At 39.5% G+C, this 24704-nt stretch overlaps 1 protein-coding gene across 2 annotated transcripts in view; it reads right to left on the minus strand.

Annotated features, from left to right (window-relative positions):
• The window catches only part of gse1b (Gse1 coiled-coil protein b), a 391870-nt gene that overhangs the window by 245502 nt on the left and 121664 nt on the right, over window positions 1-24704 (minus strand). For both annotated transcript variants that reach the window (XM_077248171.1, XM_077248170.1), the window contains exon 2: window positions 20214-20391. In XM_077248171.1, coding sequence (XP_077104286.1) covers window positions 20214-20391 — 178 coding nt within the window. The remainder of the gene's footprint in view (window positions 1-20213; window positions 20392-24704) is intronic.

The raw sequence follows: 24704 nt of genomic DNA on the forward strand, positions 1-24704 counted from the left end.
ATTTTGGAGCACTTCATGCTTCCATCTGCTGAAAAGCTTTATGGAGATGAAGATTTCATTTTTCAGCACGACCTGGCACCTGCTCACAGTGCCAAAACCACTGGTAAATGGTTTACTGACCATGGTATTACTGTGCTCAATTGGCCTGCCAACTCTCCTGACCTGAACCCCATAGAGAATCTGTGGGATATTGTGAAGAGAAAGTTGAGAGACGCAAGACCCAACACTCTGGATGAGCTTAAGGCCGCTATCGAAGCATCCTGGGCCTCCATAACACCTCAGCAGTGCCACAGGCTGATTGCCTCCATGCAACGCCGCATTGAAGCAGTCATTTCTGCAAAAGGATTCCCGACCAAGTATTGACTATTGTGTGCATAACTGAACATAATTATTTGAAGGTTGACTTTTTTTTGTTGTATTAAAAACACTTCTTTTATTGGTCGGATGAAATATGCTAATTTTTTGAGACAGGAATTTTGGGTTTTCATGAGCTGTATGCCAAAATCATCAGTATTAAAACAATAAAATACCTGAAATATTTCAGTTGGTGTGCAATGAATCTAAAATATATGAAAGTTTAATTTTTATCATTACATTATGGAAAATAATGAACTTTATCACAATATGCTAATTTTTTGAGAAGGACCTGTATATATATATAGTGAGAAACTCCTGTCTAAACAGACAAACACAATCGCTAGATTTCAGACACACACAGAGCTTGCTGAAGTAACAAAAAGCTGGCGTATTGTGTGCTCAGGGGTTATTTATAGCTTCCTGGTCGATGACGTCACTCGCTATGACGCTCCATCTCTCCATTGACTGATTTCATTCATGCTTCAGACGCGTTACACTGGAGGGCGTTCCCACTGCGATTACACGCAGCGGTAGTCCCTGAACAGGAACTATAGTTATCTATAGCACAGGCACAGTGAGGAGTAAGACAGTAAGCAGTGGCGTAACGAGCCACCGGGCCCTTATGCAGGATTATCAAGGCGGGGCCCCCTACTACAGCACGTGATGACGCAATGTCCACGAGTAGACTACCATGAATAGGACAGGATAGGATCATAGAGACACAGCATATAAGAGATGAAATGACTGCCAAAATCAGGAGTAGCCTACGCCAGGCCCGGCGTCAAGGGGGGGCTTGGGGGGGCTTAGCCCCCCCCCCTGTGATGACCTCAAGCCCCCCTAGCGGTGATCTGAATGATGATTATGTGACTAAGCATTCGTGCAGGGTTTTTCTAAACACTTATGAATGAGATAACTATAAACGAGAACCGTCTGAACTGTTCTCGACTTTACCCCTTTTGTACACTGCACACGTCTGCAGTGCATTACGGCTCCGACAAGATTTTATTCCGTCCTCCACGCGGTGCCAACTCACACCAGGAGCATTTCAGAAGCAACGCGACTGGATGCGCGAGACCATGTGATTTGCCTGTCCGATGTGATTTTTCTTGATTTTTGGGTTTCTACCTTAGAGTCTATGGTTTCTACCAAGGATATATTGGTGTGCAATACAATTGGGAGTCCTTACAGGGTGTTTATTTTAAAATTTACAGTGTTTTTTTACTTTTATTTTGTATTTATGGTGCTGCTTCTGGGATGCTTCTGAAACGCGCGTCGCGGTTGGTGTACACACAAGCATTGACTAGAGTGAGCGCGTTGAGCTCCGGTAGCCGTGTCGCAGCCGTAGCGCGCCGCAGACTAGTGTTAACTAATTTAACACAAAACAATTTTTTTCCAATATGGGGCACGAGAAAAACAGTAACTGAAGCACCCTGGACTTTCTGAAGGGATATGACAAAAGCAACAAACTTAAGAGAGATTCTGTGGGCTTGCTGAGAGCTGACAATCACAAATCTCACACACTAACCAATAGGAAATTTAATGGGTGATCCATTCCAAACATTAGTACGTTACCTACTTTGACAACACTGTAAGGTGTCATATGCACACTCCTGGTGTGAAAGCTGTTCTAACAGAACACAGCAAAATTATACCTGCCTTAAAAATCAATTTCACCCAATTTATGAAAGAAACATTTATGTATTGTTTCTGCCTACTGGAATATAAAGTCTATGGCTAAGCAACTTGCTGACGTCAAGACGATTGAAATCAACCGTGAGCATTAGTCGAGTGTATCAAGCGGTTCCCAAAAGGAGCTGCAGTATATGCGTTGCACACATTAATGAAAAATCAGTTCATTTTAGTTAGGAAAATGCCTAAGAAGATACATACCTGCCTATGTAGACAGCAAGAAGGCTTTCTAGAGCTGCTTTAAAGGCATTACTACACAGTGTTTTAAAAGGTTGTGGATCAAATTCTGAGAACTCTACCGTAAATATGATGTCATACCTTTTTCAGCTGAGAATGCTAAAGGTTAGTAACACTAGGCTTGGGCGGTATCCAAATTTTGATACCGTCAAACCTCCTCCCCATTTTACCGGGGTATACGGTATTACCGTGACTAATTAAAAATTTTGACATAAGGCTCAGACAGCGTCACCAAACTGTTGGCTTGTGTCTACACCGTTCAGAAACTGAATACCAGATCGGGCATAAAAAACACAACAACAAAAAATCAAGGCCAACCCGTGCACGTTGTGTCTGATCCCTGTTGACGGCATTAAATGTAATATGAGCCGTAGCCCTATTTAGACTCGACTATTTTTAATACGTGGGCCGTTATAATATGGTGGCGCCAAATAATTGTTTAACCCAGATGCTGAGGGGGTGGTAGATATAAATACTATTTATAAATGAGCAAAAATGGGACAATTAATAATATTTAATTATTTTAATTATGACAATTGTATTCATTTTATTAATTCATTTAAATTAAATTAACAAGCAACAAGTGCATTTGTAAATCCGGTGACACGCGTCCATTGATTTTTATTAATACAACTTTTCTGTCAGTGCTGCAAAGATTAAGCTGACGATCGCCATCACCTAGTGAACGCGCATATATAGAGAGAAATGCAAATCATGGATTACATAATCAGAAGGTATAGGCTAGCCTTTTTCTTTTCCTTTTGAATTGTTTCGTTTAAAGAAATTGACGATTGATATCTCCGTAGTGAACGCGCCTATAGAGAGAAATGCACATCATGGATTAATCAGAGAGTATGCTGCCTATATTTCTTTTCCTTTTGAATTGTTTAGTTTAAAGACATTGATGAATCGCCATCTCCATAGTGAACGATAGAGAGAAATGCACATCATGGATTACATAATCAGAGAGTAGGCTAGCCGATTTCTTTTCGTTTGGAATAGTTTCGTTTAATTTGATGATCGCCATTTCCGTATGAACGCGCATAGAGAGAAATGCACATCATGGATTAAATAATCAGCGAGTGGCCTATTTCTTTTCGTTTTGAATTGTTTCGTTTAATGAAATTTCAAGCTTTATTTAGATATCTGTCATGTCTGTGAGACATACACTGAGTTTCGGTTAATTTATAATGAGATTTCAATGCAAGTGACCGCGGCGCGCCAGCGCATGATCAAGTCATGATTATGTTGTCTGATATATTTGATTCTTATTTATTATTGGTTGATAAAAAAAAAAAATTAGGATACAATTTATACAAAACGAAATTCACTTTAAAGAAAGGCCTTTTACAAAATGAAACTTAATTAATTGGTCAATGTCTGACTCCCGATGCATCCCATCTTACTAGTGCTCTTCAGTTTTCATTATCAACGTAAAAAAAATAACATTATAATATTTTAACAAATATAAACTAATGCGCTTATTTAATGAACTCGGGGCAAAATGCATCCTCGCAGCAGTGAGTGGGTGGTTGTTTCGGAGATGCGACATTAGGTTAGAGGTGTTTCCATCTCTCGCAGTCACCTTTTTTATTGCAACATTTACAAATTGCCTCGTCAGTATTTACCTCTCCCTTCTCTCTCTCTCTCTCTCTCTCTCTCTCTCTCCTCCACACTGTCACTTGATGACAACTACATAAGCATTTTTAGGCATTGAATAAATTATATTTATTTATTATATATAAGTGCCGGTAATGACGGTATTGAAACTGATACCGTTGCTATTTTAAGACCCCGCGGTATACGATATTACCGAAATACCGCCCAACCCTAAGTAACACTTTAAAAGTTTGCAGTGTTCAGTGAAAATCACAGACATGTTGGTCTCCAAAAAGAAAGACAAATGGAGAGACATACTAGAGAGATAGAAAGGCTTATGGCTTAATCTGTCCAGTCAGCAACATGATAACGATGTATGGTTAGACGTTTCTCAATGATTATACACTACTTCATTGGTGAAACTACACTCGCTCTCTGTTTGCCAAAACAAATTACTGTTGGCTGCAGAGAGAAAAAACACAAGATTCAACGGAAAGCTCCTTTGGAAGAACCCCCACTGAGCAATTATTTCATCTTCACTTAACACAAAACACCTCCATAAAGTTGTATGCCAACTCAAAGTGAAAGAAAATAAGGCCAATTGAAATATTCTCAGCAATATCCAGCATCATTGACTGGATTTTGTTACCATGGATGCCAGAGATTCATTCAACATATGGCGATTGAGTCCAAACATGGTCCCTTCAAAAGCCACTGAGCTGCACAAAGGAGACGTGTGACTCAATAGTTCTGCTTACAGTTTGATACTTTGTATCAAATATGGAAACACACACATACACACAGCCCTGGAGAAACTAATAACACTGGAGTTTGGCCCAAGCCACTGTCTCCAGCATAATTCCTCTGTCCTCTGGCCACGGCGTACCCCAACCCACACACTCCCTCCCTCTCCTCTTCAGTTAACTCCATAACTTTGCTTCAGATGAGCTGTGGAAAAAGAGGGCCGTAATTTGGCATTCTGCAGCCAAGGCACTGCCAAGAGACTCAAACAGTACCCACAACTCCAGCAGCATTTTTATCACACACATGTGCGGAGAAATGTTTGCAGAGAAATATATACTTATCTCATGCAAAAATGGGGGGAAAAAACAACAACAAATAAAACAAAACTCATCTTTAAATATTGACCTCATGGACTTTAATATTATTTGCAAGTAATATTTAAATTGATTACTTCACAACTACAATTACACTTCCTGTTTTGTCCCTATTTATTTCTTTTTCTTTATTCCCTTAAATTCCTATTAATCAATTCATTATCTTGCTCAAGATCTGTGGATTTCAGCACAAAGTTGAACTCTGAAAGTAGGGTTACTGTTTAATCTACTGAAAAAAACTGAGGGGGGAAAACCCCTCTAAAACTGAGATTAATTTCTCTGAAGATTAAAGCTTAAGTATGCTTTGTTTTTTGTATGCATAAACAAAGTTGTAAGCATAGCCTCTTAAAATATACTCTATTTAATGTGTATGCATACAAAGGTAGTCGACATATCCGCATTTGGCTTGCTGCGGTAGTCTGTGTTACCGGGGGTCTTATACGGTGTTTAGCCATACACTAATTACATTACTTGCCCGCCATGACACTGTCCCCATTGTTTTGATTATTTTTTTGGACACAAAAAACATTTAATTCGGTTAGACTATTGTAATCTGAAAGTGTTTGCTCAGGTCCATATAGCATGAGCTGCAACATCACAGCACAGTGCTGCAGGAGTCAGGTTTCATATAGTGCTATAGGGCTGCTCTGGAGCAGGTTAGATGTGTAATGTAAGTTACCGTGATGAACACCCTGAAACTAAACTCAAACTTACCTGGTTAGCCACCTAAACCAGCTTTGTGCAACAGGCCACAGTCCATATTGTCCATTGTTAGTGCTATGCTAATATTTCCCATATGGAAGCTCTAATGTAAAGCACCTTTCTGTAACCACTTGATCAAATTTGTGTTGTTTATGAGTCAGTTATTCCATTTCAGTGGTCTCAAATAAACATGAAAAAGAATTTAACACCCACTCTCATGCTGACTGTTGATTATGATGGCTGCCTTGGTAGTTTTAATATAACATTGAACAATGCCATAAACATATCAGTGACTAAAACATATAACCAATAACCTAACCCTAACAGAAATCGACAGAAAAAGAAGAAAAAAAAACAGAAGTTGTTCATTTTTTATACCATTTTCACAAATGAGGTATGTTATATTTAGCTCAATTCTGTGTACAAATTTTTTGTCCCTAACATATGGTTAAAAGGGTCATGTGATGTTTTTTAATGTTTTCCTTAAGTGTGTAATGTATCTGTTTGTGCATATATAAGATCTGCTATAAAGCAAATTATCTAAAGGCCCGATATATGCAAAAGTTCTTTTCAATTGAGCCTTCCAGTAAAATCACGTCACATTTATTTATAGACTACTTTATACAATAGTTTGTTTAAAAGCAAGCAGCTTTACATTTTTAAACATTAAGCGTAGCGTCAGTTCTGGCAGGTCACGTTAGTCAAGCTCGCATCAGCTGACTCTCAGCTGATCCACGTCTACCTATAGGAATACGACGCCTATCACTGGATTCATATATAAGCTCTTTCAGTTTTATCAGCAGCTATCGAGTTTCTCAAGAGCTAATTACCCTCCTCCATCCCCAGCTCCCCCTCTCGTCCAGTCAGGATTTGGCCATCTGAGTGCCCTTTGAATCAGAATAAATTCTCAAATTATGTTGTACTTTAAAATCTTGAATTAATGATATATGTAATACATTTATGTTGTTTCTGTTCTGTTTACCTTAAGGGGGGTTATTGCTGCAGGAATTAATGATATATGCAATACATTTATGTTGGTTCTGTTCTGTTTACCTTAAGGGGGGTTATTGTGCAGGGAGTTCTTTTCCAGAACAGAACCATACCGCCAATCCTAACTGTATGCTAATTGTTGATCGTATGTGACGATAGCGGTCCTAACCGAACCGGTCCCTGTCCGCGTCAACTCAAGGGACTGAACAGAAGAAATGAACCGGAGAAGATTGCCACGTCACAGCAGGCGAGCCTCAGAGCACACCTAACTATTACGTAATCACCACTGAACAATGGTTGTTCACGGTGTTTACCAGCCAGGGCGAACTTTCTTTGACAAGCTGTTTTGAACTCCCGAAACGAAATCAAAAAGAACATAGCTTTGGCCGGATTTTGTTCAAAATGACGTCACACCATTTTGTTCTTAGATTTCTCTTGAAGTATATCAGGGCCTTAACAGAGAAAACTATTTCAGGCCTGCCTAAAATGCCTCGATCAAAGTCCAGTTTTACTTCCGGGAATGACTACATGACAATGTGACATACTAGCATAACTCCCAACCAAAAGCATATTATTATAGTAAGGGGCGTTACATTTCCGACACACACTTGAGGTTTTTGGCCAATCACAGCACTCTGGGCTTTTCGGAAGGAGGGGCTTTGTAGAAATCAGAGCGTTTCAGACAGACTGGGAATAGAGGTGCTGCAATAATATAGAGTATATAAAAAATCTGTTTTTTAACATTAAAGGATGTTCAACTATTCTTTTACACCAAGTAAACAAAATAATGAACTTTTTTAAAATGGCATAATATGACCCCTTTAAGTAGGCACATACACAAACAGGAAAAAATGCATTTGAAATGGATGCTTTAGGTAAAGTTATCATTCTCAAAATATGGCAATTGGCCTGTTGTTTACCTGCCAAATTGTTACCTCAGTTAAACTGGTTTACAGCAAATGACACGTCAAACATACTGCATGTATTCATTTTCACAAGTACCCTGCTAATAAAATTCTAGAGGACTGTAAAAGAATTTGGCCAGATAGAGTCTTACCATAGAGATGGCACTTCCTGTCCGACATGTGTCTCTCCTTCAGGATGTTTCTACCTGTGGGTCCGTTTAACATTCAGAGACACCTAGATTGCCTGTTTCCTCTTCAATGGGCATATCCAATGAAAGCAGCAATGTTTTGTCCTATATGTTTTGTTTGGGTCACTATGATATAGTTTGCTTAGAAAACACCTTCAGTCTGTGGTCAAAGCTAGTATGATCAGCTTTGACAAAATAGGACAGTTTGTGTGTGTGCTGATTCACAGGACTGTGGTCAAACACATCTTAGATAGACACACACTCATTCTTCCCCCTCCCTCTCTCCTTCCTGTGTGAAACTGGCCTCATCATATCCTTCAGTACGCTGTCAAAGTGCTGCATGAGCTGCAAAGCACAAGCCTGCACAATACCAGACATCTAACTCCTAAAACCTTGTGTTCACATTTCTGGATCGCTCTATCTCTGTCATGTCTTTGTGCAAAGTACAGTACATGTCATCAGATGAGGGCTATAACCAGTCATTTGCTTTCTGTTTAAACACACACACATACATCAGTGTAACCACACACTTCCGGATGTTCAAACTTGATCAAATGAGACTCTACATAAAGCCAGTTTCCTTTAATATCTCTTTGGTGGGGTAATAACATAATAATCTAAAAATAGCATGTTACTGATCTCTTGATTTTTTCTTTACTGAAAGAAAAATGTCAAGCACACATTTTGCACCTAAACATAGAGTCTAAGAAACAGCTCTCTATTTAAACCTGGTAACAAAGTTTTAAGATTTAGAAAAAAGAGAGAAAAAAGTGAAACAAATGTTTAAGATGCTGCACTAGTTTTGCATCATTAATCAAATGCAAGCTAATTAGTGGCACTGAGCATCCAAATGTTTTACAGACTGTCTGATTTTCCTGCTTCGCTTTTGTTGCTACATAACATGGATCATCAGGTTTTGTCCATGCCAGCATAAGAGTGCTGCTTTCATTTAAGCAAAATGGGATGTACCAAATGGACACAGGCATTATCAAATTCATGTACATTTTCAGTTAATTGTTTCACTAAAATTTTTATGCCGATAACATCAAGGTGGTGGAACGAAGAAGTGCAACGAATCATCAAGAAGGAGGCGGCATTTACAAGTATTACATTTTAACCTTTTTTTTTCTTTACAGTTAAAGAAACTGTAAAGAAAAAAAAAAGGTTAAAATGTAATACTTGTAAACGCCGCCTCCTTCTTGATGATTCGTTGCACTTCTTCGTTCCACCACCTGATATTTTTGTCGATGAACTGTATCGTCCATCCCAAAACTTGACTCACAGCCTCCTGGATCTGGCTGGTCACCCTGTCCCATGTTGTGTCCAACGGTTGGTTAGGATCCATGTCCACTCGATCTACAGCTGATCTAAGCTGATCCGGTGGTCCTTGCTCGTTGATGGTAACTAGCTTTAGGTTGAATCTTCTTAATAGCCAGTAGTCGATTTGGGTGGTGCGAGGGTCTCTTCCTGAAGAATGTTTTGGCCACGATCAGGTAATGTGCCACCACGCAATCCAAGACTCGACAGCCCTTGTCGTTCTGAGTGCCCTACCCCAGGCCGCCATGCAGGTGTTCATATCCGTCGCGCGAGGAACCAACATGTCAAATGACGTAGAGGCTCCTGGCCATAAATTTAGGTAGGGCAGATTCTGGGTCTTAGCGCTAGTTTAATATAAACATTTTTTAAACTTTATATTCTAATTGCTGAACACATCAGACACTTTTGGCAGAATTAGAATGCCCTTCCATTATTCAGCCTGAGGGTGGTACTCCATTGATGATTGATAGACTTTAGTTCACACAACAAACAAATAAAATGCCATCTCAGGGGCTCTTTACACGACACCGTTTTCAACTAAAAACGTAAAAAAAATGTATGCGTTTTGGCCGTTCGTTTACACGATAACCGCGTTTTTTTTGTGCCTGAAAACGCAAAGTTTTAAAAAAAGGTTTCAAAGTGCAGGTTTTTGAAAACGGCCTCCTTGTAAACAACAAAAAGCAAATCTCTGAAGACGATGACATCATGCACATGCGTATTACGTGTTCAGTCTATAGTGTTTCATCGCCATCTAATGGCCTGGCAGCAGAATAAAGGGTTTATAGTCATTTTTGAAAATGGTGTATATCTGTACGCGGAAAACACAGTGTAGTATTTATTGCCTCTGAATGTTGTTTTAGAATGTTGCAAGTTGTGAAGGAATTCCAGTGAGGAAAAAAACGTATATTCTCAGAACAAACATAAAACAAACACAACAGCACTACTGTATATAAATGCAATTCACATTAGAATGTTTAAACTAAACGATTTATACTTTCATTAATCTGATATGCTACTCCACAGAGAAAGAACAGACATGCAAACTAGTTACTGACCTAATGCAGACACATAGCTGAAGCGGACAGATATCACCTTCGTCTGGAGCGAACATTCATGTAAGGTAACTTGAAAAGAAGTGGGGCAGTTTGAAATGGCTCTCAATTAGAGTGCGCTGTAGTTCCATTTTTCACCACAGATTTACATTGGAAATGTATGGGGCTGCCAAATTCATGTGCTAAATTGAAATATATCCTGCTCACTTTACGACTTAAAAATAGTCTATAAAATCAGATTTTTTTTTGTTGCAGAATGCTGAACACATTTACAATTTCTTATTAATTCATGTATACAGAAGTCTATGTTTAGATTCATATTTTGGTAGGGCACTGCCTTACCTGCCCTTAAAGACGAGCCGCAGCTGGTGAAATGGATTAAGACATGTTTTTGGTGGGGGGTTGGGGCATTAAATGATGGCACAAATACCAGTTAATTGACTACCGCAAACATTAGTAAATCACATTTGTAGGATTTATTTAAATACTCTCCTTTGAAACTCTTTCAAAAGCATATGCAATGAGTTCAGCCGCAAAAATAACCATATCCACTCCTTTTCATAACTAATTTTTCACTGCTTGTCTTCAAAAATCCGGTCCAGTGTTGGGGGTAACGCATAACAAGTAACATGAGTTACATAATCAGATTAAGCAAAGTAATGCACACACAGTTACTTTTTCAAATAAGTAATGCAAGTTACTTTGTTTTCCCATTTATTGACTGACACCTCTTCTGTCCCCATGTTGAGAGAAATCAGGATTAAGGTGCAGAGGTGTTGTGTGTGCTGTGTAAACATGATGGTTATTGTAGCTCTAGACTAAATATGAGCATGCATTTACTCATCTCACTTGCACAAAAACATATTCAGTATTCCTCAACATGAATAAAAAATCTCAGAATATTATGTAAACCTGCAATAATTAAATATGTTAAATTACATAAATATTTACATTTAAACTCACTTTGTGTATTTGCCGCCCTCTACTGCACAGGCGTCTACAGTTTGGGCCTTTACAGTGGCCCAAAATAGATTCTTTTTTTAAGCAAGCAAGCAAGCCCAACCCAGATAAGAAGAAATAAATTAGTTGCTTTCCCAATACTGATCCTGACAGTAATAACTTTAAAAGAGCATTTGTGCTGGTGCATACTGTTAGTAAATCTGGCCCTAAATCCACAAAAATACTGTCCAATGTGCCTTGTTAATATAAAGGAAATTTTTTGTATTGATTTTCACAGGTGTTTTACCTGTATTTTGAATTACAAATTGCATTAGGGTTGGAAAAAAAGTTTGTAAACTATAGTTCATTTTCTGACAGGACATTATCCATTTTCCTACTGATTATTTCTCTTACAGTGTGAGTGTTGAGAAGAACAGGTCAACATTTGGGATGACTGAGACTGAGACATACATGATACACATCTCAACCACACACAATAACACACGCATTGAAATCACAGGCAGATTAACAGAAGCTGCTAAAATGTTAGAATTAAATAAAAGTGCTCTTCGTGTAATGTTGAGGGTGGACAAGAGTAGAGATGCTCCAGGGGAGTTGTGGCACAATTTCCTGCTGACCCAAAGAGGGCAGAGTCTCACCTAACTAAATTCCATAGATGTGTCAGCCCCAATACTCAAACACAGGAAAATGACAGAACAGATGGACAATGAAGACCTGGAGGCAAAAGCAAACGAATAGAGAAAGACAGCTAGACAAAGAGATATATTATGCATGAATGGGATGAGAAGAGACAAGAGATCTTTCTGTATAAAAACATTTTGTCAGCTCATCTCTGCTCTAACTGGTTCCCCCTTAGAACATTTAAGCACCAGAGGAGCCAGAAAAGCACAAATATACAACAAATTTTTTTTTTTTTACAAAAGTAACTTACAAACTACAAATACTTGCTCATCAAAAATAAAATACTGGTGTGAGAAATGTATTCTTGTAAACATAAGCAATTTGACATTTGAACATATAAAACACATACAAAAGTGTCTGTAACACTAGTATCTGTACTGTAAATCCAGTGTGTTCAATATGGTGTCTGAGAAAGCATAGTGTGCATAGATTGAAAACAAGTGTGGGAAGATTGTGAAAGGGATAGTTCACCCAAAGATTTTAATTCTGTCATCATTTACTTACCCTCATGTTGTTCAAAACCTGTATGAATTTCTTTCTTCTGCTGAACTCAAAAGATGATATTTTAAAAAATGTCGGTAACCAAACAGTTGAAGGGTTACCATTGACCCATTGACTTACATTTGTTTGGTAACCCATATTCTTCAAAATATCTTCTTTTGTGTTCAGCTGAAGAAAGAAAGTCATACAAGTTTGGAACAACACCTGTTTCTGCATTTATAACATCTATAAAAAACAGTAATAGGCTAAATTTAGAAGTCCTATTTAAAATAAAGTCTCTCAAAGTATTTTGTAACTGATTATTTTCTGTTTGTGACTGATTATTTTCTGTCCATCAAAATAAAAAATACTCATATATGTACGTATACGTAATACATATTTTAAATACATTTATTTTAAATATTCAATTTATATTTCAATTTATTTTGTCACAAAGTTGAAAATTTAGCACAAATGTATATTTGCTTTGTCATTATAGGATATGGGGTGAAGATTAATGTGAAAATAAATAAATAAAGCATTTCTTATTTCTTTCTTTTTTAGTTGTAGTACCATGTCTGACTTCAACATGCTCTTGACTGGTTTCATGTAATTCACTGTAACTGAGGTGTTCTGCAAATGCAGTCAAGACCCATTGAGAACAGGTGGGAATCCATGGGTAATACTCTATTAACTGCATACAGTATATCATCTTTACTGTAACCAACAGTATTGTTCAGTGATCTCTGCCCTTCAAGTGTTACAATCCTAAGTCACCAGTCCTGTCACCCTCAGCCCTACATTTCCCAGAATCCTGCCTGATCAACCACCTGAACGCTTTCCACAATCATCACCAGCTGTCACTAGTCACCGTATCAACTCTACACCAGATATAAGGACACTCCACACACACACATTGTCTGGTCTTGTCTCTACCAAGACTGCTAATGTTTGGATCATTGGTTACCTGAAAGATACCCCTCTGTGTCCAGTTCCTCTCCAGTCCACTCCAGCCATCCTGGCATCAGAGGTTTTGTCAATTGAGCTACCAAACACCACCCAACTCCTCCCAAAGTCCTTCGCTATCTTCATTCCTCATGTGAGCACAAGAGTCTCCAGCTATCATGCCCGCCAAGCAATTAGAAGTCTCCAGTCTTCCCTCGAGCCTGGAAGATGGTATCAAGCAGTGCCGACCTGGGAGCAAAAGTGGCGGATCCTCCGGTTATTTCCGTCTGGAAGGCCCCGAAGACATCTTTCCCTCTCTGCTCCCTACTTCCAGAATCTGCTTCCAAGGTTGTCAAAGTCATTGAAATCCCAGATCATGTTCCAGTGATAGAAATCACAGAATCCATTCCAGTCTTTGAAATTCCTTAGACCGTTGCAATGAGAGAAATTCACCAGTCTGTTCAAGTGAGAGAAATTCCCCAGTCTGTTCCAGTGAGTCATCTTCCCCAGTCTGTTCCACTGGGAAAAACTCCCCGGTCTGTTCCAGAGAGAGATATTCCTGAGTCTGTTCCCATGAGTGAAACTCCAGAGTCTGAGCCAAGTCCAAGGACTACTAAAGCCTCAGCGCCTCATTTAACCTTAAGGCGAGACACTACAGGTGAATAGGGTAATTTTTTTAACTAGCAGATATCACCATGAAACTTTGCCAGTTGATTACCTACATTAAGTTGAGAAAAAAAAGTATTACAAGTTTTCTGTAATTTAATGTTTAAATATGCAAATGAGACATTATCTAATTAAATATGCGCTAATTTGCATATATTAAAAAAAAACTAAATCTGAGTATTGGATATAGCCAGGTTCAAAATTATTTTTTCATTGTGTTCACATATTAGATGGGGAAAAAATTACAGAGGGATTTATGGATATCTACTTTTGTTATCCTGTAAATCAGAATATACTGCCAATAGCCTTAAATAAATGATTTTCGCCATGTTTTTTGGAATAAAATGTTATATAAATCAGGCTAGGAATAATATATTTCCCTCAGTTATTGTCTTCATAATATAACTAAGTACAAGACTGGAAAGTTTGGTGTATATAGGTGCTACTGAAGTAGAGATTTCGGACTTGGAGTATGAGAGAAAAGTCATTTTGAGAAAACGGGCTTTAAATATTTAGTATCAGCCAATGAGATTGCACATTTAGAGTAAAATACCCCCTTTTATTTTCACGCCGGTTGCTGATAAAAAGGAAATGACCATATTTGGATCCGGCAGTATTGTACAGGAGAGAGAGAGAGCTCTCTAATGAGGGTGTGATGACAGGGTGCAGATCGCGATTGCGGAGCAGAGGGATGATGTATAACGACAACTTTTAATGAATTTATGAGAAATCTACAGACGCAAACAGACAAAGTGTAGTAAAATAAAGACCTAAATGTGTATTTCGGACTTTTTTCACAAGTCTAAAATCTCAAAATTGACCACTGAAAAGAAAACAATGTTTTTGCCTGCCGTGTCTCGCCTTAACTCAAATGTGGAAGCAGAGGAAGAAGAAACGGCCCTCTGCCAAGTCCAGCCCCTGACCGCAGCCCAGTGTTGGCTGTAGCCCCTGACTTTAGTCTAGTTATGGCTCCAGCCCCTGAGCACACCACAGAGATGGCTTCAGTCCCTGAGTTCAGCTTCATCCCAGATTTCAGTCACGAGTCCGCTCCAGCCCCAGAATTCAGTAAGGAGTCCGCTCTAGGACCCACTGTAACCCCTGAATCAGCATCAGAGCCCAATCATACCTGTGAGTTACCTCTAAATTTACCTCTAAATTTAGTCCTTTAGTTTGTACAAGAATTCCCCCCAAACCAAGATTCCGCTCCAGATTCCGGTCCAGTGAAGGATTCAGCACCTGACCAGAGTGCAGTGAATGCTCCATCCCCCGACCAGAGTCAAGTGAAGGCTCTATCCCCTGACCCGACTCCAGTGAAGGCTCTAGCCCCTGACCAGAGTCGAGTGCCTAATCTCGTCCCAGAGCTCAGTCCAGTGCCTGTTATACCGCCAGAATCCTCAGCCAACATGGCCATCATGCCAGAACCCAGTCAGATACTTCCAAGCCCAGAGGATTCAGAGATCCCTCAACCAATGATTGTTCTCCCTGTTACGGCGGTGGCCATAATGTGTGTTTAGGGACGCACACTGCTCTCCCACTCGTATCAAAGTAGAGGTATTCGTCCCAGAATTTCCTGTTTGCCTAGAGACGACTATGAAGGTCATTTCCCAGTCTTCTCTCTGTCTATATGTGACCACGGAGGTCAAGTCAAGACAGTGCTTTTAACAATATGGAATGTTTCAAAGCAGCTTTACAGTGATAACAGGAAATTGAAGTAACATAGATTGTTTTGGCTTTACAGCAGCTGTTTTTGTCCAGCTAAAGTTAGTTTTGATTGATTCACTTCTGTCACAACGATCATGAGTTAATAACTTAGGGAAAAGAAAGCCTAAGTTTTCTTAAAAGAAAACTTTTAATGCGATCCGGCTGCTCATTTGCATAAAACAGTGCAATTTTGTATCGCTTCCGCGTAGCTACGTGAATCGGAATTATCCTGACAACGCTTTATCAGTGCAGAGGTAAAGGGAAGGAGGCCTTCACAAGGGAGAGACTAGTTGACGCTTCAGGACTGCGTTGTCGTCGTGTCCAGGCGCAGGTCCTTCATCAGATCCGGGTACAGCCTGGATCCGGCGGACTGCAGTAAACCTTGGGATTGTCACAGGTGTGGTACGGGCTGAAGAAGACTCAGAGTCAAAAGGCACCAATACAAACATTTACTACTAACAAAAACTCAAACTGGTACAGGCAGGCAAACCTGGGCGCCATGAAGGCTGATTAGGGCGTGGCACGAAGCCTCCAGGGCGGAGCAGGCTGAGCAGGCGCCCAGGGTGTAGCAGGATGTGCAGGTGGCCAGGGCGGAGTAGGATGTGCAGGCAGCCAGGGCGGAGCAGGAGGCGGGGCTGATGACTCCAGGGCACCGACTGACGGGGCGGAGCAGGTGGTAGAGGAGACCAGGGTGGAGCCGGAGAGCCAAAGAGCCCAGGCGACGCCTAAGATCCAGCGGGACATGGCGGGGCCGCCGGCTCAGGCGACTGAGGTGCAGGCGGGGACACATAAGGGCGCGGTGAAGGCAGAGGGAGTGAGGACCAAAGGGTAACTGAAGGGAGTGAGGAGTCCAACTGAACCGGGGGGACGAAGGGACAAGGTGAGGCCAGAGGAGTGCAGTCCAGAGGTGAGGGAAGGTGGACGAGTGACCAAGGTGGATCCGGGGGGACGAGGGAGCCTGGCGGAACTGGTGCACTGATGGGCCACAGTGGAGCTGAAGGAGGTAGGAGCCAAGGAGACGTGAATGAACTGTTAGGCTGAGGCGGAGTTCTGGTCACGGAGGGTGGAGGTGGAGACCGGGAATCCCCCAACCAAACTGGAGCTGCAGGCTGGCAGACCCACGGCGACTCCACCTCGCGGAAGGAGATAAGATGAGGAGCTGAGGGGCTGACAGGCAGGGGCGTAAGATCAGAGAGGTGGCAGATGAGAGGAGGTGGGAGAGGGAACCTGGATGGGAACTCAGTCTCTAACTGGGCAGACGTGACGAGAACAGTCTCTGGCTGGGCAGACGTGGCGTGAAAAGTCTCTGGCTGGAGAGACAAGACGTGAACAGTCTCTGGCTGGACAGGCGAGACGTGAACAGTCAAATTCCTTTATGGTCCTCTGAACTACCGGCACCACCATGGTCCCCTGAGCTTCCGCCAGTGTCACCCAGGCTACCCATCCTGCCGGCACCGCCCTGGTTTACCTGCTCCCCACTGGCCATCATGTCCAGCATCCGGACACCAGCCTGCATTATATTCTATTATTCTAAACTTGTGAATGTTGTTGTATCTGAGAATTTGAAGTGGTATTTAAAAGGGGCCGTACCGATACATCAGCCAGTGGTACCTTGTTTTTCATAGTCTTTCAGATTGTCAATTTTGCTGTATACCCACAACATTAATTTCAGAGGAAAAGTGTTGTCTTTTTTGATACTCTATACTTCACTCTTCCTTCATTCCTTTTTAGAAAGAAATGGTATCTGCGAGGACTTCCAGTCAGGATTTAGACCGCACCATAGTACTAAGACAGCTCTCATTAGAGTCACATATTTGCTCTTATCATCCGATCGTGGTTATATCTCTCTATTAGTGTTACTCGACCTTAGTGCTGAATTTGATACTATTGACCACAACATTCTTTTAAATAGACTCAAATTATGTTGATATTGGTGGAATTGCATTAGCATGATTTTAATCATTCTTATCTGACCGTTATCAGTTTGAAGCAGTAAATGAAGAGATGTCTTATCGATCACAAGTTCAGTATGGAGTACCACAAGGCTCAGTACTAGGACTGTTGCTGTTCACTCTGTACATGCTACCATTGGAAGCATTAGGAAGCATGGCATTAGTTTTCACTGTTATGTTGATGATACTCAGCTCTATTTCTTCACACCATGACAAAAACTTACCAATTAACGGAATCCATAGCTGATATAAAAAACTGGATGACTAGTAATTTCCTACTACTTAATTTTGAGAAAAAAAATATGATTCTAATTATTGGTCAAAAATCGTCCTCACGTAATAACCTAGAATACTGTCTAACGCTTGATGGCTGCTCTGTCAAGTCTTCGTCATCGGTTATGAACCTGGGTGTGCTCTTTGATACCAATCTTTCATTTGAAAGTCACGTTTCTAGTATCTGTAAAACCGTATTTTTCCATCTTAAAAATATATCTAAATTACGTCATATGGTCTCAATGAAAAATTCAAAACAATTCATGCGTTCATGCCATCAAGGCTAGATTATTGCACCTTGGAACCTATTTCACGGTTTGCGTTCTCGAGCCACCAGGCACGGTTACAACAACCGTGAATGTGAATGAGCGGGCTTGTGCGCGTTAAGGGTTTTCTGTTAGAACGGTGTCGTGTTAGCGGCCCCTAAAATAATAACTAATGATCTTTGCAGCGGAAGTGAATCAATCAAAACTAACTTTAGTTGGATAATAACTTTATTCTAGTGCTGCTGTAAAGCCAAAACAATCTCAGCTACTTTAATTTCCTATTATCACTGTAAAGCTGCTTTGAAACAATCTATATTGTTAAAAGCGCTATATAAATGAAGGTGACTTGACTTGACTTGACTCCTCCTATAAAGATATATGAGGAAAAACATTTCACCTAAACACCCAAACTAGTCAATGAACTGTATTGTTACAGTCCTTGCAAGCATCTACAGTACAAAAACAAATGTTTGACTGTCTTTTCTTGACCACTGAACCCACATTCTCCCTTTACTGCTATATTAAGCAACATGCCTGTTTGTAGCTATTGCCCCATAAATAAGCCTCCATTATAGCTGTTTGCTTCTCTACCTGAGACTTTTACTGGGACCTCCACTGGTCTTTCAGGGTCAAATTTTACAGAAACTACCTTGCCCACCTCATCTGTCATTGTTCTTTCAGTGTCTCCTAATTAACAGTTTTAATACATTGTACACAACTTTTTTTAGGCATTTCTCGGGAATTCATAACCCGAGGTCTCAGAAACCTCTATTAGTGAGTCTTCATGCATATTGTTTTCAAGATCATAAGCATAAACTATTTTTGAAAGCATCCGTCAGTTATCACTTTCCTGTAATGTCTTAGGAGTTTACTTCTCTGTGGACAATTAAGCATTAAGGTATTACAAACATTGGGAATTTCTGTTTTCTTTGAAACATGTCTTTTGTGAAAAGCGTTAAACAAATAAAAATAGTCTTAACTTGCAAGATTCTCCACATACTTCCAACTATCATGGTTCAGATCCCTAAGCTTTGTGCAGTTGTGCCTTATGAGTGCAAATAAACTGTTTGTCCAACACCCAAAACAACCTATACTAGCTGTTGTAGCATAAATCATTAAAAAAAACTTAACTGCATCCCAGACTTAAAATGAGATATTGCATTGTTTCCTTCAAAAACATGAAGACTAGGGGTGTGTTCAGGCTTGTAGTTTGGTTCTCTTGTTTCGTTTGGTCCAAAAAAACAACATAAAAAAACATTAAGTGCTAGTTCGATTAGTGTTCACATTGGCATTTTAACATCAAACTAAAGATACCAAACCTAAAGGCATAGGGATATTTTCACAACCTGATTGGTTGGCTTTTATTACGTATATTTTACGATGGAACTCACTGAACATCCAAAACAATGCTGTGTGCTGGACTAAATGTGCTTGTTGTATGTGCGTAGCCTACATATAATGGTATTTTGACCAGCTAAGAGCTCTGAGAACTGATGCCTGTACAGAACTGTGGTGGGCAACATTGCGACTATGACGAGTATGCTTAAGCATTCTGTTCTTTTTAGGGTTGCATCTTGTGAAATCATGTCCCATTTTAGTTGGTTTACATGTCTTTGGTCTTTGTTGCGTTCATATTCCATTCAAACCACACCAGAGTTCGTTTTGGAAGTGGGCCGAGACCCATCTTTTCAGCGGTCTCGGTCTGCTTGTTTGGTGCGCACCAAGGTTCATATGGCAGCGTTCACTCTTATTCGAATTAACCGCACTACAGAGCAATCACACCAGGGTTCATTTTAATCGAACCAAACATGCCACGTGTCAACACATCTTGACTCCACTTTACTCATCCTCAATGCTGTTATGTTTTTGCAAATAATTTGTTACCCCACTGCAAGCATGACATCCTCCACTGAAAGACCCAACAAGCTTAGGCTCACACTTGACTCCATGGCGGAGTCAGAGATAAAGATGCAAGAAAGAAGTATAAGCAGGCAATAGAAAACATTTTTCCTCATCACCACATCTACTATATCTAGCAAGAAACTAAGGGAGTCATTAAATATGAGAAAAAAAGCCTCAAGGAAAGAATAGAATAGTTTGGAAAGAAAGAATAGTTTGGACTCATGAATACTCACTGGTTACTGAGCTATCTGTTTTTTCCACTTTCAGGCTGCAAAGGGGCGAGGTGACAGAGGTCATTCTGGTTTCGAATGATGTAGTGTGGTCTTGTTCTGCAGCCTCTGCCGCAGTGACTATTGCTGGTCTGGTATCTTCATCCTTACTGCTGCTGGCTGTCTCCTCCACCAACAAACCCTGCAATGAACATTTTGAATTAACGCGTGAGACATTCAAAGAAACATAGTATATCTTATTATACTACAGGGCTGTTGAATGCTTGATTCTGATTGGTTGAGAACGTTCTAAGGTGTGCAATTATTTTCAGGGAAACGCACGGCTAAAGTAGTTTCAGGCAGGTTTGACCGCATTACAGTTCCATATCACTGCGCGTAGTTAACTGTAATAACTGAAAATAGGATCCAATTCATAACAAGAAAAAACATGCAGCCCCATGCACTTGATCTGCAATTTTCGATGTTTAACTTCACAATCAAAGGACACATGCAGTTTAATTTTAATAAATAAAGTATATAGTCCTATAAATAGAAAATTAAACTGAATATATAAAATAAATTGATAGTCCTGCTGCACGGGTTTTCGTAATTATTCCAGATAATATAACAAATAAATAATTATTGATAGGCCAACTTATTAAAGGGCTTTGTGTGTTTAATTTATTAGGTTATCTACTGTCAATTATAGAAAACAAGAACGAATGAATTAAAAATAATTTAATTATTTAATTAATAAATAGCCTATAATAATATTGACGCGCATGCTTTTCTGTCTCATTATTGCAACCTCTCTCTCTCTCTCTCTCTCTCTCTCTCTCTCTCTCATTAAACTCCATTAATAACCGTACAAAGCCGGGACACACTTACTAATGCCAGTTATGAATGTAATTTGATACTTATGTTATGACTGATCATGCCCAAACGCGTGTTCAGCGCGTTCAGTCTGTGTTCACAGTCGGTGTTTAAGACCTGCTACAGTCAATGGAAACAGTCAGTCTTCGAATGTTTCAGCGAGTCGTAAGTGTGTCCCCATCATTAGTCTGCTATTAGTGGCTCAACCCTCTGTTACTAACTCTAAAATGACGTTTTGGAATTAGCAACAGAGGCATGGGATTAGATGCGTAAGAAATTAGTCCTACATACAAGAGCGTTTTAATGGCAAAAGCTTGACAAACGTCTTGAAATGCATCATCTGAACAATCTTTTGAGGTGTGGTAACTGTAGTATAAGCGGAATAATTTACTTCAGGCTGTTGAATTACTAGAAAAATAATGCACACCGGAGGTATAACGGCCACTCCGCTTCGCGTCGTGACCGCATTACCACCTCGGGTGTGCATTATTTTTCTAATAATTCAATGGCCTCTCGTCAATTATTCCTTACTTAAAGGGTGCATTCTAAACTTTTGTAGCACTTATAATATGAATCAATATTATTGAATCAATATCAAGTTTTTGTTTTCCACCCTTCTGAAATGCCAGGATTGACATACACATGTGCATGTAAATCAAAGAGGTGTGCAATTAACAACTCATGTCTGTCCATAAATCACAAGAGTGGTAGTGCTGAGTAAAGCCCAGGACACACCAAGCCGCCGATTGGCCGTTGGGCAATGTCTGGCCGTTTTTGAGCATCGGCCATTTTTTTGGTGTGTTCCTCACTGTTGGCTCTTGACAGACGGCGTCAGGTTTTTATTTTTGGCCGATTCAGCATGTAGTTGCGTCTTCGGGCCATCGTTAAGAGAGAGATAAATTGGCTGTTCAGCTTAGTGAATGAGTCAGTGCACGAGAATAGCAAAGAAGTCAAAATGGTTAAGATAGAAGGCTGTTCTAATTTTACGTCATCTTACTTAATTGTTCCTTGAGTGTTCCTTTAATATTTAACATGAGCGGATTGGAATAAAGAAGGAAAGATCAGCAGGATTGATATTCAAAATGGTAATTTTACAGTATGTGTATCTGCAGCCTGCAGTGTCGGTTTCCCTTTTTGAATGACGAATATATATGCATAAATAGTCAGTTGTCTCATTTACACGCAGGGACAGAACGCACATGTTAGTTGAAAGTTGTCTGTAGTTCTCTCGGTGTGTTCAAGTGCAGCTTTTTTGCCCTGACGCAGGCGACGTAAGGAGACAACACAGTTGGCTTTCATCAGCGCTAGTTCTGTGGCGTTGGTTTGGTGTCCCTACCTTAAGACTGTCCAAGGTTGTGGATACGCGGTAACAAAGTTTTCCTTTTTCGCTAACTTCATAAGCTAGCCTCCAGAAGCATAAAACAGATCTGAAATCAACCTACAAGAAATCTGAAAATGCATTTCACAACTCCTCTAAGACTATGGTTAAGAGACCTCTTTTAGGATTGTTCTTCCTATTGCGAGAGTTTTGTTGGTTACTTCTTCTTTCAAAAAGTTATGATGACCAACTATCAAATGTATACCATTAATTACTCCCACAAAGAATATGTGGCAATGTGCAACTGTGCAGAAATCTTTTCTGAATTTTCAACTGAATTGGAACATCCACCCTCCCTATATTTTACAAAGTTCTACATATCATCTGGCCCTTGCATGCTCATTTCTAGAATTATTTTGGCTCATTTTTTTAATTATTTAATTTTGGCACTTTTCCACTGCATGGTACGGCTCGTTATGACTCACTTTTTTGGCGGTTTCCCACTGCATGGCTCAGTATGGCTCACTTAAATAGTACCACCTTGGTTGAGGTTCCAAGCGAGCCGTACCAAAACTAAAATGTGACGTGTAAACACTGCAGATCACTGGTTAGTCAGAGAGAATCGTCACTACCAGCGTCATTGGATTTGTGTCATGAGACACCAAACCCACTAGCAGCATCACGACAGGTGAGGCGGCACAACTGTAATGATCAGTCTATAATCCCACCCACATTGAAGCGGTACTAACTGCAGTGGAAAAGCATACCCTTGCGAAAAAAAGAATACTTTATTGTATTTGAAATATATTCCCTTTTTCAATAGTACATTGCAAATATACTAACAAAAAATTGTACTATCTTTAAAATATATTAAAAGTATATTAGCATCATCCTTTTACCTATTTTCACACTACAACTTTTAACACACTTTTTAGAAAAATATACTTGAAGTGAAAATTCTGTTTATTTTTTAAAAGTGCATTTATTAGCACTTTATTAAAAATATATTTTAGGTATATTTTAACTGTGATGAAATGATCATTGTAACAATGCATTGAAAGTATACTTTCAAAATATAGTATAGTATATAATATATTATATAAAAGTATAGCTAAGTATTATTTGTCTATTAATATGCATTTGTTATTGAAGAGAAAGTGTGCAATTTGTAGTATTTGGAATAAGCCAAAGGTATTACTGAGCATAAACTTTTTACTCAAATATAATACACTTATGGTCGGCGCCGATAGCCCACGTGCTTCGGGCAACCCGAGTTCGAGTCACGCCTCGTGGACCTTTCCCGATCCCGTCCCCCTCTCTCTCTCTCTCTCTCTCTCTCTCTCTCTCTCTCTCTCTCTCTCTCTCTCTCTCTCTCTCTCTCTCTCTCTCTCTCTCTCTCTCTCTCTCTCTCTATCTCTCTCTCTCTCTCTCTCTCTCTCTCCCTCCCTCCCACCTAAAACGTCAAAAATAATTATTTAGAAAAATAAACATATATATATATATATATATATATATATATATATATATATACATACACTTATGGTATATTGCTTGTATGTTTCGAAGACACTCGTAATGAATTTATAATGTACTTGTAACACAAATAAAGTACACTTTAATGTCACTATTCAAGCATGTAATTAGTCCCTACACAGGCATATACTTAAAGTATACTAAGTATACTTGAAGTTGTTCCAATTTAGCACACAAAAGTACACTGAATACACTTAAAGTTATGCTTTACTTCAATTTAATTACAACTAAAATATACTTCGTACAAAATTCATTGTTTCAAAATAGCACACTTCAAGTTAACTCATTAACACACTTGAAGTACAGGTCCTTCTCAAAAAATTAGGATATTGTGTTCATTATTTTCCATAATTTAATGATAAAAATTAAACTTTCATATATTTTAGATTCATTGCACATCAACTGAAATATTTCAGGTCTTTTATTGTTTTAATACTGATGATTTTGGCATACAGCTCATGAAAACCCAAAATTCCTATCTCAAAAAATTAGCATATCGTGAAAAGGGTCTCTAAACGAGCTATTATATTATTATATACTCCTTCCTGTTCGAAGGAGTGATGAGATAGTTAGTAGATTGTGTTCACTCAATGGCTGGCTGTCTAAGTGGTGTCCGCAAAATAATATAGAATTCGTAGACAATTGGAAAAGTTTTTGGGGCAAACCTGGCCTGTTGAAAAGAGATGGTATTCATCCCTCCTGGGATGGTGCTGCTCTTCTCTCTAGTAATTTGGCTAATAGTCTTAGAGATAAAACATGACAATCTGGGGCTCAGGTCAGGAAGCAGACAA

This window comes from Siphateles boraxobius, unplaced genomic scaffold (genome assembly GCF_051911475.1).
Source record: "Siphateles boraxobius isolate OS27281-9 unplaced genomic scaffold, OSU_SipBor_1 30, whole genome shotgun sequence".
NCBI classification, from domain to species: domain Eukaryota; kingdom Metazoa; phylum Chordata; class Actinopteri; order Cypriniformes; family Leuciscidae; genus Siphateles; species Siphateles boraxobius.